Source organism: Ictalurus punctatus, chromosome 8, assembly GCF_001660625.3.
Source record: "Ictalurus punctatus breed USDA103 chromosome 8, Coco_2.0, whole genome shotgun sequence".
Lineage (NCBI taxonomy): Eukaryota > Metazoa > Chordata > Actinopteri > Siluriformes > Ictaluridae > Ictalurus > Ictalurus punctatus.
The window spans coordinates 20,705,775-20,720,319 of record NC_030423.2 but is presented as its reverse complement, the minus strand read 5'-3'; the positions used below and the strand labels follow the sequence as shown (position 1 = coordinate 20,720,319).

Sequence of the window (14,545 nt, the reverse complement as noted above, 5' to 3'; positions counted from 1 at the left end):
TAATGTATACTGAAAATTTATATAAAATATTGATGTTAAAACACTGAATAGGGCCCCAAGTCACTAAATCTGCCCCTGAATGTACCTATAAACGGATAAATAAATATATAATTCTTTAATGAATAGAACATTATTAGTTGGAAAGTTGCAGTTGTATAAGAGGAATAAAACACTTCTAGGATGGAGTTGTATTCAAGTTGTAAGTGATAACAGGATCTAACTTGTTTTGAAGACATTACATTAAACATAGCTATAAACGGATTAATAAACAAAACAAAAGTATGATGCCATTCTTTAACGAATGGAAAATAGTAAAAGTTGGAAAATTGCTGTTGTATAAGAGGGCTAATTCACTGCAGGTCATGCTGTTATTGGAAAAGAATCAGCTGTGGTGCTCTTAACAGTTACTCTGCTTCATCACACCTTCCACTCGAATATTTTCCTTTAACAGCGCAACACCGAGTGTTTTATTCTTTACATACTGTATATTTGATTGATTGTGATACTATAGAATATTGTAGATAATTGTACAGTGGGTTGATACATTAATGACGACACATTTGTTCATTTCTTTTGAGAATGTGTTAAACGCAGCCGCTGCGCTCGAGGACTCTTATTTTGAAACCCCGCCATGTTTGAATCAATCTGGCGGTGAGTTCAAACACAACGTCCCGAGTCTGTGTGAAACGGGTCGGATGGCTACATGAGAGAAGGGAAGTAAGGACGGTGATAAAGTTCAGGTGGAAGTGTGGCTGTGAGCGGGATGATGTTGAGGAGAAGGAGCAGCAGCAGTAGCACTAGCAGTGTTAAAGTCTCAGCCAGGCGCAGGAGCAGCAGCACTGTGGCTTTTGATGAGTTTGGTTTCGCCTTCATTAAGAGGAGAGAGAGGAAACTACAGCACAGATCCCATGATTACTGGTGTGTATTTATATCATGCCCTATCATTAAAACATGCCTTATTTCCCCTGCTAATAATTTCAACTTTGAGACAAGTTTCTGCTCTTCTTACTGTAGCTATATTAAACATCCAGTGTTCAGAGATTGATTCTTTTGCTTCCAGCAATGCTTTGCAATAAGATCCCTTAATAATATAACTAAGTATTTACTGTATTATTGAACCACAGTGTCTACACTTACACTTGACAATCAATTGAAGACTTTTTTTTTCTAATTATTTGAGACAACTGCAATTTAACATAAATGATTGTTCTGTTTCATCATTGAAATTAAAATGGTTTCCATTACAAACCATCAGCTGTTAAGCATTACAACCATTACCAAATGGTTTCCAATATTATTAGGATGCATTGTGGACCTAGGTCCTTAATGGTATCCACTAGGCATAATATGCCACCTATAGAGGGCAACAGGTTACCAGTAGAGACCCACAGGGACCGTTAAAGTTTATATTCGAATCAATACAAATCCCATTATAACCATTAAAACCATTACAAATTCTACAAGGGTTTCTCTCGAGATTATACGTGAGTGCAGAAATGCAGCAGGCCTGTGTTATATCTTTATAAACTTTCGACCCAAAACTCAGTGGGGTTTTTTTTTTCTTTGTCTGTAGTGAACACAATACATTTATTAAAGAGAGTTATTTGTTTTATTGGAGTCAAAAAAAAAGTGTTTTAATACAGAAATCAGCTTAACCATGCAACAGTTCTAAATGCTGTACATTTTGTACATCAAGAATATTGTTTAAAAATAAAATGTTCTATCATTTTGGTCATCAATATTATAGAACTTTAGACTTCAATGCAAACAATTTTTGTTTTGAAACACCGCAGAAGATTTCTTTTTTTTTTTTAAATCTCAAATTGAATGTTTTATGCGCTCTCCCCCATGTCCCCCCCCCCCCTTAAACATGGATAATCCATTTACTTTTTAATACAAGTAATATTTATAGAATGAATTCATATGCAGTTTTAAGTAAAGAGTAAAAAGAGTGAAGAATATCTTCACTCTTTTAAATCATTTTATGCATGAAAGGGTTAACAGTTTACTGCATTGCTGTTGAATCCTTGATTCTCATTGGTCAGAAGTGGTGAAACTTTCTGTAAGGAGATGACATTTCTGGAAGGAGTCTCCGGTGTCAGCGTTTTGTAACAGTCAGTACGTTTTCCACCACGGGAAAGTCTTAAGGACAGAGAAATTATCGCGTTCTGGTTTCTTAATAACATGACAAGATAATTTTTTTTCCCGTGTTATTAATATCGAGAGAGAGAGAGAAAAACAGTCTGGTGATGGACCTGCTTTTTTAATGCTGCTCTGATGTAAATTAAAATAGGAACTAACTTGTTTTGGAGACTTTCCACAACAGTAAACATGACTATAAACGGGTAGAATGTACGACTTGTGGATCCTCCATTAATACATCATAAATTGAGGAATAAAACATTCAGGGATGTGCTGTTATAGGAAAATAATCAACTTCTGGGTTGTAACAATGTCTCTGCAGTTTTATTCCTTACTTTACATGCAATAAACTTCAGCATTAATTGAAAGTAAGTTAACGTGTTATTTGAATGATATTTGAATTACTTGTTGTCTTTTTTCTGCCCAGCTATCCTCAGCTGAATGCGGTTAAAGTTAAAGAGTTGTGTGAACTGCTCAGTTATTGGAATGGATCCAGTTTCCTTTGCAGGAATCAGGTACATTCATATCATCTTTATGCATCTAAGTCTTTAGCTCTTGAGATTTTCCTCGAGATTCATTTCGTCAACTATGTTGCACATACGAGGAATTTGTCGAATTGAATCGAAAGTAAGAATGAGAAGAATGGTTTCTAGGTGTTTTATTGCCTTATTATCTCTTTCCTTTTATCTTAGCTTGAACGCTTTATCCGTATTGGCATTCCTCCTGCGCTGCGTGGCCGTGTGTGGAAGTGTTTGCTGGACATCGAGGCAGTCCGAGTGGCCAGTGATTTCAACTATCAGGTGGATCTCAGTCACTGCTTTAGTTTTTGGAAATGTGGGAAGCGGAGAAACTACACTAATCAGCCATAACATTAAAACCACCCACGTAATATTGTGTTGGTCCGCCTTGTGCCACCAAAACAGCTCTGTGAAAGCCTGTCGAAGCATGGACTCCACAAGTCCTCTGAATGTGTGCTGTGGTATCTGGCACCAAGATGTTACCAGCAGATCCTTTAAGTCCTGTAAGTCGCGAGGTGCGGCCTCCATGTATCGGATTTGTTTGTCCAGCACATCCCACAGATGCTTGAGTGGACTGAGATCTGGGGAATTTGGACTCTCTTTCTTGTTCCTCGAACCATTCCTGAATCATTTTTGCAGTGTGGCAGAGGGGGCACGTCACAAGACTTGCTGTTTTGGAGATGTTCTGACCCAGTCGTCTAGCCATCACAATTTGGTCCTTGTCAAAGGCGTTCAGATCCTTACACTTGCCCATTTTCCCTGCTTCCAACACATCAACTTCAAGAACTGACTGTTCACTTGCTGCCTAATACTGTGTATCCCACCCCTTGACGGGTGCCACTGTAACGAGATAATCAGTGTTATTCACTTCACCTGTCAGTGGTTTTAATGTTATGGCTGATCGGTGTATGTATAATGTGTAATTTCCATGCCATATAGGGCCTTTCCCCACAAAGTACTGTCACTTCTTTCACCAGAAAACTGGAGCTGTGCTTTTTCTACTGCCTGCTGATCCTGTACCAAAAGTTCCAGTTGTTTGTTTTTGGTACATGCCCAGACGTGGCATCAATAGGGCCTAATGGTGCTTGAATGGTGGGCTAGTGATAGATAATTGGTTGTGCAAAATAAGTGCTAAAATAAAATAAAACAACCTCAGAATTTTCTTCGCTGTAGATATGATGTTCCATATCAAAGCTGCACTGCAGTATTTTTATTTTTTATTAAAAATATTTCCAGCATTGTTTTTATGGCAGAAAGGCAACATCCATCTTCATTTTCCATACCGCTTATCCTGTACAGGGCCGCGGGGAACCTGGAGTCTTTCCCAGGGAACTCGGGGCACACAGTGGGAGACACCCTGGATGGGGTGCCAATCCATTGTAGGGCACAATTGCACAAGCATTCACACATCCATACACCCATACACTGGAGACAATTTGGAAATGCCAATCAGCCTACAATGCATGTCTTTGGTCTGGGGGAGGAAACCAGAGTGCCCTGAGGAAACCCCCGAAACACGGGGAGAACATGCAAACTCCACGCACACAGGGTGGAGGCACGATTCGAACCCCCAACCCTGGAGGTGTGAGGCAAATGTGCTACAAAGCAACATGAACAAAAAATATATTCCTTTTTTGTTTATCTGAGGTGCTGAGTACACAATTTTTTTTTGTTGTTGTTAATCTATATCTAAATCAGGACTGTTCCTGTTCAGGGTGGCGGTTTGTACTGTATGATGTAGAGTATGTGTGTATTTCAGGTGTGTCTGAGTGAGATCCGGAAGCCTCTGGTGGACCTCAGCGTGAGCGAGTACAGCATCCTTTCAGCCATCAGCACGCTGGGCGAGAGAGAGAACGAGCTCAGCTCGGCTGCTGCAGGCTCTCTCGGCCTCGACGCGGCTCTCTTCAGACAGATCGCTCTGGACCTGCGTGAGTTACAGCCGCACCATAATACTAATAATTACTGACACTTCTAACGTTAATCCGTTAGATTTATCTCGTCCGTCTGATCCATCTAAAGCCTCCACTTTTTCTTTTTCATTCAGAATGGCATTTCTACTTTCCTTGGTTCATTTAGGCATGTGTTTATGTGACAAACTGCATTTTGTGTATCATTACCTTCAAGAGAGAGAAAAAAGAGAGGGTGGTGTGGGAACGAAGGTTTATAGTTCTATAACACAAGTTTAAAATATATATATATATAAAAATAAATATAGGCACTAACTAATCTCATGAGCTTTCCTCAACAGCTATAAATAGGTAAAAGTACGATGGTCTTTAATAAATACAAAATAGTAATATTTGGCAAATTGCTGTGGTGGAAGGAGGAAGAAAACACTTAATGATACGCTGATATTGGAAAATAATCTATTTCAGGGTCCATCACACCACCTCGTATTTAAATAAACCTGTAAAGAGAGAAAAAAGAATTGTCATTTAAAAAAAAAAAAATAATGAAGTTGCAATAAATGGCAGCTGCTGCACCACACCACCCCTTCCTATAACAGAATGCGCTTGAGTTTTTTTAAAAATTATTATTATTATTCTTTACTTGCGGTATTAATAGTAAATAGTGAACAAAAAGCTATTCTATCACATAAATAAACACACAAACTTTTTTTTTCCTCCTTTTGCCTTTAGAACAGTGCCTAAAGTATATGTCCTCACAGCTGTAATATATGGTCTGTTTGGGGCAGGAAGGACATGGGTTTGAACGTTTCACTGCTGGTAATTCATTTTATATCCACTTGGTGGCGCCTTTCACCAACTTGAATACTTAAAGTGTTCAAACTTTTTTGCTTACTGAGTTCAGTTCACTCTGATATTGAGTTTACAGTAGAAATCCTCCATTTAATGACAACGATCAGTGGAGATGCAGGATATATTACCGTTATGTTCGGAGTCAGAAATGCTTTATTAGATTAGATTAAGCATTTTGGATTTTGTGGTTTGGATTTTGTGATTTTCCTCACACCTTCAGAGTTGATGGGGTTGAACCCCTCCTTCAGCCTGTGTGCACGGAGTTTGCATGCTCTCCCTGTGCTTCGAGGGGTTTCCTCCGGGTAATCTGGTTTCCTCCCCCAGGCCAAAGACATGCACTGTAGGCTGATTGGCATTTCCAAATTGTCCATAGTGTGTGAATGGGTGTGTGAGGCATTTGTGCCCTGTGATGGGTTGGCACACCATCCAGGGTGTCTCCTGCCTTGTGCCCCGAGTTCCCTGGGATAGACTCCACGTGACCCTGTGTAGGATAAGTGTCATGGAAGATGGATGGATGGATCAATGGATGGATTTGTACTGTAACATGAATACCTGAACATGTTTAGCCTTTGACAATTTTTTTTTTTTTTTTTTTTTTTTTTTTTGCATCAGGCTCCACATAAAGCTAAAAAAGTGCTTTTTTTTGTATTTGTAGAGAGGTCTTTTCCAACACACCGATCTCTAATGGGAGACACCCCTGAAGCCATCGAGGGTCAGGCCAAGCTTTTCCGAGTGCTCAGTGCATACGCCAAATATAACCCTCAGATTGGGTACAGCCAAGGTGATGGCCTCGCTCGCACTCTGCTATTATATACATTACTGTCACAGTTGTGTGTTAGTTGTGCAGGTTCTCTATAAGATAATGTCATAAAGTGTTTTTGAATTGTGTTATTGGCTGTAAATGTGTAAATGCTTTGTATGACTTGCATGTTAATATCATGATGAATTATCCAATCACAAGATGGCTGTCATGAATCATTTATCCAGTAAATAAAGTCGAAATCAAAAGTGGGGATGTGTTGTGTTGGTACTCAGCTTCTGATTAACGCTGGGTGTTTTTCCTCTCGTTAGGGATGTCGTACATCGCTGCCGTCTTGCTCATGCTTCTCGGTGAGGAGGAAGCTTTCTGGGCTTTGGTGGTACTGATGGAAAAACCGAAATACCTGTCTGAGCTGTTCGACTCCTCACTCAAGAAGTAAGTGGTTAGAACAAGGTTAAGGCTCTGTTCTGGTGCCAGAACGTTGTGAGATCAAATCCCACAATGAAACGCGTTCTAATTTAAAGTTTAAAATGATGTTTTGCCCGGTAGCCAGTGCTGCCTTCAGAACTGTAGAAAGTTCATTTCCACCTTTTGAGAATTCAACAGTTTTGTGGTGTAAATATATTTAACATGTTGTTTTTTTTTTTGCTGTTGTTGCAGGATCCAACATCAAGCGCTGGTGTTTCAGCAGTTACTAAAGCACAAGAAGCCTCAAGTATTCCAGCATCTGGTAATTAAAGGACTTCTCAACCACATATTTATATATATCATATAACTTATAAAGAATATTTGAGGAGCGTGAGGTTTTTAAGTGTTTCTTATACAATGCGTCTTTAGTAGAAAACTGCTTCCCATTGGAGATGCGTTTAATCCTTTTTAAGCCAGTTTCCTGTAATCAAACCCTTTCTCCTTCCAACTTCAAACAGCAGTAAGACTCGCGATCTGTGTTTATGTTTTGGGGTTTATATCCGACTGAGTGAGTCAGGAAAATGAAACCGCAGTGCCTGGTTCCATCAGAGCAGCGCCGTCCATGCACTTTCAGTCTCTCATTTTCAGTCTCATAAGACCTCATCTACAATGTCGAAAACGTATAATGGCGTGTACTCTTAAAACCGGTTATTTTTAAATCTAGGATAAGATAAGAAATCAGTGATTAGTCTCATAACTAATACCTACACGGAGCTGAAATACCTTTAAAGAACCATCACGTCAAGTGGCATTTACTGTGTGTTGTTACCTGGATGATCAGTGAATGTTTTTATGTTGTGTGATAGTTGTTCATGAATCCCTTGTTTGTACTGAGCAGTTAAACTGCCCACAGTTCTGCAGAAAAATCCTCCAGGTCCTGCACATTCTTTACTTTTCCAGCATCTTCTGCATATTTAACCCCTTTCCAACAGTGTCTATATGATGTAGAGATTCATCTTTTCACACTGAGGACAACCGAGGGACTCGTACATAACTATTACAAAAGGTGCAAACATTCACTCACGCGTAAGAAGGCAACACGATGCATTAAGAGCCAGGGGGGTGTAAACTTTTGAACAGGATAATCGGTGTACATTATTTTGTCTTCTGGGAAACATGTAAATATCTTGTATAGCTCTCGAAGAGCCTTTCTACATGAAAAAATAAGATCTTTAAACAAAATAATAGCAATTTACACCGATCATTCTGTTCAAAAGTTTACACCCCCCTGGCTCTTAATGTATCGTGTTGCCTTCTTGAGCATCAGTGAATGTTTGCACCTTTTGTTTGCTCCCTCTTATTTAATTTTTTTTCAATTATCTACATTTGGCAGATTCTCCAAGGCGTATGTAAACTTATAACCTCAAGTGTAACTTAAACACTGTTCATACTAGTGATCGATACAGTTTATTTTTGTCGACCTTAAAGCTCCAGACACCAGATTTTCCAACAGACATTTGTATTGTCCACCTTGATGGCCTCTATCGGTGATTCTTTATATCATGTATCATCCTGAGCCTAATAGTTTGTAGGCAATGATTGGGGTTCGATAGATATTATAACAACTTCAGACATGAAGTTTAATATAAAGTTGCTGGTTGCAAAAGCTTGTTTTGAAAATCGCATTAGTAGTCAGTCACTAATTCAACTTTAAAGTGCACACACTGTTGGCATTTATGTATTTATTTCATTATTTGGTCAACCGCCAGCACATGTATTCCTGTTGGAAGCGGTGGCAAGGTGGGCAGAATTGATTCATTAGTAGATTTGAAAATGCTTCAAAGTTGAAAATGTTAGACCTTTCACAAATTCCTTGAGTGACAGCCGGCTCTTTGACCAATCAGGTTGCTAATTGAGCGGTACACGATAGGAAAAAAAATATGAGGACTTGTAAAACTTTTGAGAACCGTATCACCACTCAGAAGAAAACATTAACCATATAATAAACTGAATCAATTGTAATGCATATGATCATGGTGAATATTATATTTAAACGTACTGACTCTAAGGTGACTAAGTCTTTTCTTTCTTTCTTTACCTCTCTCTCTCTCTCTCCCCCTCTCTCATATTGATCCAGGAGAAACTGGGTGTGTCCTCAGTGCATTTCATCATGCAGTGGTTTCTGACTCTCTTCACCTCTCTCCCATGCTGGGACTCAGTGCTGGCAATCTGGGATCTCTTCCTGCTGCACGGTAATAACCCCACCAGCTGCTAGAGGCGTGCGTGCGTGTGCACTAAATGGAGCTCAGTTGTCTGAGACTGGTGTAACAACATTCTGAGGACTTGGCTTAAGCTCAAACACTCAGGGGTTCACTCCTGGCTGAAAGTTCCCACCGTTGTTCCTTTAAGCCTGAGTTCCTCCACAGAGTTTATCTCCACCCTGCCGAAGGAACTAACGGCTAAATGATCAAATCGAGGTACTTGAGCTGGCTGATCTCACTTGGCTTTCCAAATATCCTGTTATAATTCTTGCTACTTGGACATGGCAGATGTCTGTATATGATCCATCAGCACTGGTGGAGATAAAGAAGGCCTATTTCCTTGGGGGGGGTTTTTCGGGAGGTTTTTTTTTCTTTTTTTAAACATGTTAACTATATAAACTCAACTTACTTTATTACTAGTGTACTATTATTTAGAAATGTTATAAAAAAAAAAACTTGGCACTGTGCATTTTTCTCTCTCTCTTGCTCTCTAGTCTTAATGAAAGAGGCGTGACCTCTGTTTCTGCTAGTCTTAATGAAGGAGGCGTGGCCTCTGTTTCTGCTAGTCTTAATGAATGAGGCGTGGCCTCTGTTTCTGCTAGTCTTAATGAAGGAGGCATGGCCTCTGCACCTGCAAGTCATAATGAAGGAGGTGTGGCCTTTGCGCCTGCTTGTCTTAGTAAAGGAGGTGTGGTCTCTGTTCCTGCTTGTCTTGGTGAAGGAGGCGTGGCCTCTGTGCCTTATATTTAATCATACTGAATGGTATTAAATCGTATTGTGTAACAATTCTCTTTGCTTTGGCGGGAAATGAGGACACAGGAGACAGGCATGGCACTCAAACTACGTTTTATTTTTCATTTGAAAACTTTTGCCTTACAGCAATTATCTCTGTCTGCACACATGCACGAGCATACTCACGGCTCTGTGCTGCTCCGCGCTCTCTCTCTTGCCTGTTACGGGGCTCCTGAAGGCACAGAGACACACATAAGTAACCTGGGCTAATAAGACACAGGTGAGAATCATCACACATTACCTGCTGGTTCGACCCGCCTCCTCTCCGTCCAAAGCTGACGCTCAACCACGCCCCCGGTGCCACATATTGAATGGTACTGAATTGTATTGAATCGTTTTGCTTCCTTTAAATATATGAGGCAGAGGAAGTGAGGGAGAGAGCATGAGCCTCTAACAAGCTATTTGTGGAGAAAAAGTCTGGCAGATCTTTTAAAGCATGTGAGAAAACATTTGTTATAATATTATATATTATATTTGTTTTTGAATGGGTAATACGATAATTATGGCTGGTGTTATATTTTAATTTACTGCAATTTATAAAAAAATAAATTATGAATAAGACCTCTCTCTCTTTCTCCACTGTCTCTCTCGCTCAGGCATGGTGGTGGTGTTTCGTGCAGGTTTAACCGTCCTCCAGCTGTTGGAGTCTCGTCTCATGACTATGACGGAGGAGGCGGCCGTGCTGCCTGTTCTCCTGCGTGTTCCCGTAGACATGTGAGTCTGAGCAAAACCGTCAGCATTCACTACTGCTACATTAACTTAAATGGGTACTCCTAGTGTCAGTGTGTTTAGTACAAATGCAGTTTAAAAGTATTGGCACCCTTGGTGGGGGGGTTAAAATGTTTGCTCTTTTCTTCAGATCAAGAAGTATTAACACCATTCATAAAGACAGATCAAATAAATAAAAGCAATGGAATTTTTTTTTCCAGTTCCAAAATTAATGGCACCCTTGGTAAGAGAATTTTTAAAAATCAGATTTCGAGCTGTACGTTCACGGCGGTTGGAACAACGTGTGTTAAAATGCGAAGGTTTCACATTTTTAATTCAGATTGTTTAGAAACCTCTGTGCTAAGCATTCATGGTTTTTAGAGCTTTTGTGCTGTTAGTAGTAAGCTCAGGGATTTGATGAGAAGGAAAAGTGACCCACGGAGTGTGGGTCAGTTATGTTGAACGTCATTACATGTGGGTTTCTTTGAACAGAGAGATAAAGTGCTTATCACATTTCTGTCCTGGCATCTGTTAGACTTCAGCTTCAGACAAAAGAAGGAGGCGGACTTTTCAGTGTTAACACAGAAGTGTTGTGTTGATATGAGGCTCACTATGGCAACCTGGACGTGAAGTCATTGCTGAACCAGTGCTGGGGCTCTGACTGCTGAAAATCCCTCCTGATACTGTTTAATCTGCTTTAATCCCCAATAACCTGTAATAATGGTGTCACAGACCTATTCAAACAAACTATTTAAAACATTAGGCATGATATGTAAATGTGTACGATTTAAACATTGTGTACTTTTTTTGACTCGATGTTTTGTTTATTTTATTTTTGAGTGTGTTTATTGATGTTACTTTCTGTTGCATGTTTTTGGGTGTTAGTGAGGCACTGGATAAATGGAACAACTAATAAATAAATTATATTTTGGTTGTCTGTCTGTCTATTTAATTATCTATCTAGTATATGTCTCTGTCAAGTAGTCTTTCTATCTATCTATCTGTCTGTCTGTCTGTCTATCTGAGTATAAGTCTGTCTGTCTCGGTCTTTGTCTGCTTGCCTCTCTGTCTATCTATTTATCTATCTATCTGTCTGTCTGAGTATCTATCATTTTGATAGTTGAGTCTAAAAACATTCAGTAACTGTGGGGAGGACACGTCCATGTTCATGCAGCATGCTAATTGGGCTCCACATTGTAAGGAGGAATAAAGCGGAGTTGAGGGGGACCGAGGCATTTATATGCAGATACACACCTTCACGAAGCTCCTCACATGAGCGAGAGGATTCCCGTAACTGGGCTGGCGCTGACTCTGAACTCGGCAGCTCAGATCTGTCTCTCTGTCCCTCTGTCTCACTGTCTCAGTGGATTCCCATAACTCGGCAGGTCAGATCTGTCTCACTGTCCCTCTGTCTCACTGTCCCTTTGTCTGTCATTCTGTCGTAGTGTCTCACTGGGAATCCAACCCCCTGACACCAAATCACTGTGATGGAGTTTAAAAAATAAAAGGAGAAACATTAGAGCTGTTCTGATGATGAGCCCTGTAAGAACAGTTTTGTGTCTCAAACTCCACCCTCTTAACATCTGTCCCCTTAACATCTGTCCTGGTCTCCAGTAACATTTAAATCTCATTTAGCTCAGATTTACAGCAGCAGTCAGGGTGCAAACCGCTCACATTGGAGACACAGCAACTGTCTCAACCAGCTGCTCTACAGCACACTGCCTCTCTCTCTCTCTCTCTCTCTCTCTCTCTCTCTCTCTCTCTCTCTCTCTCTCTCTCTCTCTCTCTCTCTCTCTCTCTCTCTCTCTCTCTCTCTCTCTCTCTCTCTCTGTGTGTCTTACTTTTTTCCTTTTTCTTCTTTGTTATTCTTTTTTTTTATATCATTTTCATGTTTTTCACTTGTCTTGTATGTGTCTTTTCTTTTTTTTTCTTGTTCTGTAGTCGTTACATGTTTGCAGTCTGCTCCAAAAGTATCGGCACCCTCGGTAAAGATGGGTTTCTAAAAGGCTATGGGGAAAAATTTCAGGTTGAAAGTTGGTTTTAAAAAGTTTGTGTGGTTTTTAAAAGCCGACTCAGCATTCTGAGTTTAATGGACCAACATGTTCAAGTGAATTTTTCATATTTAGAAATTTCCTTGAATTCACTGTGTTCTCTTTTTTTTTTTTTTTTTTTTTTTTTTTTTTTTTTTTTTTTTTTTTTTTTTTTTTTTTTTTTTTGATGTTTGATGTTTGATTTTTATTTTAATTTTTTTTGCTTTAACTCGCTCGTTTTGGCAGCTCTCATTGTTGATTTTTGGTCACTTTATCGTATGAATCAGAATCGGATCTTCGTCTTTAGGAGCACGGCGAGGGCCGAAGGGCTTTGTTTTGCAGTTTTTGTCTGATGGTGCAATTAATGCTGCTATTGATATAATCCACTGAACTCTCGCCAGCTCATGTCATGATGTTGACAGTTCATTTCCCAGAGGAAAAGCTACACGGTGTTGTCGTCATACTATTTAGGATGATGTCTTTCATCTCATGCAGCATCAGCTGGAGCTTGCTTTCTGTCAGATAATCAAGTGATATGATCTTGATCGTAATGTTGAGACTTGGGTATAATTGTGTGTGTGTGTGTGTGTGTGTGTGTGTGTGTTTCAGCTCTCATTACCGCGTCCTGATTCCAGCTTTATGGAGTATAGAGGTGCAGGAGTGGGAGATAAACTGTATGAACAGGCTCATATTGGAGGAGTCTAATGAGGGTCACAATGCAGGTACACATGTGCGCACACACACACGCACACATCCCCAGGTGTCCACATTACTAGTTTGTTCCCACTAAATTAATATCCCAGTAGGTACTTTCTATTTTGGAGTGAATTTTATGTGAAATGTCTATTATTAGTAAGAATGCAGTTGGGTTGTATGGTTTGTCCCAGACAGAGTTTCCTCGGTGAGACCCTGACCCCTTGTCACATCTAACTGATGAGCCATGCTGTAGTGCTCTATAGAGTTTTCCCCAGTGGGTCGCCCCAGTCTAAAGCTTTTTGGATGGTTTGTCTGTGAATTTTTTATATATATATATATATATATATATATATAAGATGGGGTTAACACAAATTTCACACAGACCGCGTCATTTACGCTTTTTCTCTTTACCTCATCGTTACTCACACGTGGAATCGTCACTCTCTTAACCACTTTCATCACCTCTCTCATTCACTTCCTGTCGTTCATTTAGTTACGATGTCCTCATTGCCGCATGCCGTCCTGCGATTTAAGCGTATTATCACTGTATGCTCTTCTCTGTCTGGCATTCATGACTCAGAGCCTCTTTAATGCAGGAGAAACTCCCAGAGGCTCTGTCTGGGTTTAAGATCTTCAGGGGATTACACAACTTTGTGTGTGTGTGTGTCTGTGTCTGTGTATGAGAACCGGAGGTGTGTTGAGGGGGGCCCTGGTGTAAAATTAATTGAAAGGTCTAAAACTGTGTGTGTGTGTGTGTGTGTGTGTGTGTGGGGGGGGGGGGTGGGGGTGGGGGGGGGCTTCTGGGCAGACACAGCATGACTCATGTTGAGTCATCCGCCCTTTCCCTCACTCTGATAGTAGTGTAATGAGAACAAACTCTGAGACCGTGTCTCGGACACACACACACACACACACACACAGGAGCAGTCTGTCATTGTGTGTGAAACACCTGTTGAATGTCCCCCAGCTCGATTCAACAGCCCTCTTCTTCTTCACTTCCCTGCTCTGTTTTTGTCGCTTTGCTGAGCTGTCAGCTGCTCAAGGCTGCGTGATGTTTAGTGAACCTGTCTTACGCTTTTGGAGAGGCCAGATGTTCTAGGCAGGTGTAGTGGGATAATCGTGTACTTGCTAAGAATCCATCTCATCGGTTTTGACCGGAACTGAAATAAATAAATAAATAAATAAATAAATAAATAAGCCTATAGATGATTCATGTGGAAAGATGAATGCATATTGTGATATTCAGCGACACAGTAAACAAAGCCAAGTGTACCAGTTCAATTGGTCTCATAAGTAAGGAATAAAACGCTTAATAACGTGCTCTTGTGGGAAACTAACTGATAACGGGATGGTGTGATGTGGCCCAGCACCAAACGGAGTTACAGTGCGTTCAGAAATAATTCAGACCCCTTCGATTTTTTTTCACGTTGAAGTGCCTGCTGGGAATTAGATTTTTTTTTTTTTCTTCCAA

The 14,545-nt window shown here is 40.2% G+C and overlaps 1 protein-coding gene across 1 annotated transcript in view; it reads left to right on the top strand.

The window, feature by feature from the left end:
• Positions 1-621: 621 nt before the first annotated feature.
• The window catches only part of si:ch211-266k8.4 (TBC1 domain family member 12), a 52,934-nt gene continuing 39,010 nt past the window's right edge, over positions 622-14,545 (top strand). Inside the window, exons 1-10 of the mRNA XM_017473415.3 lie at positions 622-918; positions 2,570-2,657; positions 2,835-2,942; positions 4,420-4,588; positions 6,075-6,200; positions 6,491-6,614; positions 6,840-6,909; positions 8,725-8,839; positions 10,237-10,354; positions 12,988-13,100. Of these exons, the coding sequence (XP_017328904.1) occupies positions 764-918; positions 2,570-2,657; positions 2,835-2,942; positions 4,420-4,588; positions 6,075-6,200; positions 6,491-6,614; positions 6,840-6,909; positions 8,725-8,839; positions 10,237-10,354; positions 12,988-13,100 (1,186 nt within the window). The 5' untranslated portion in view covers positions 622-763. The remainder of the gene's footprint in view (positions 919-2,569; positions 2,658-2,834; positions 2,943-4,419; positions 4,589-6,074; positions 6,201-6,490; positions 6,615-6,839; positions 6,910-8,724; positions 8,840-10,236; positions 10,355-12,987; positions 13,101-14,545) is intronic.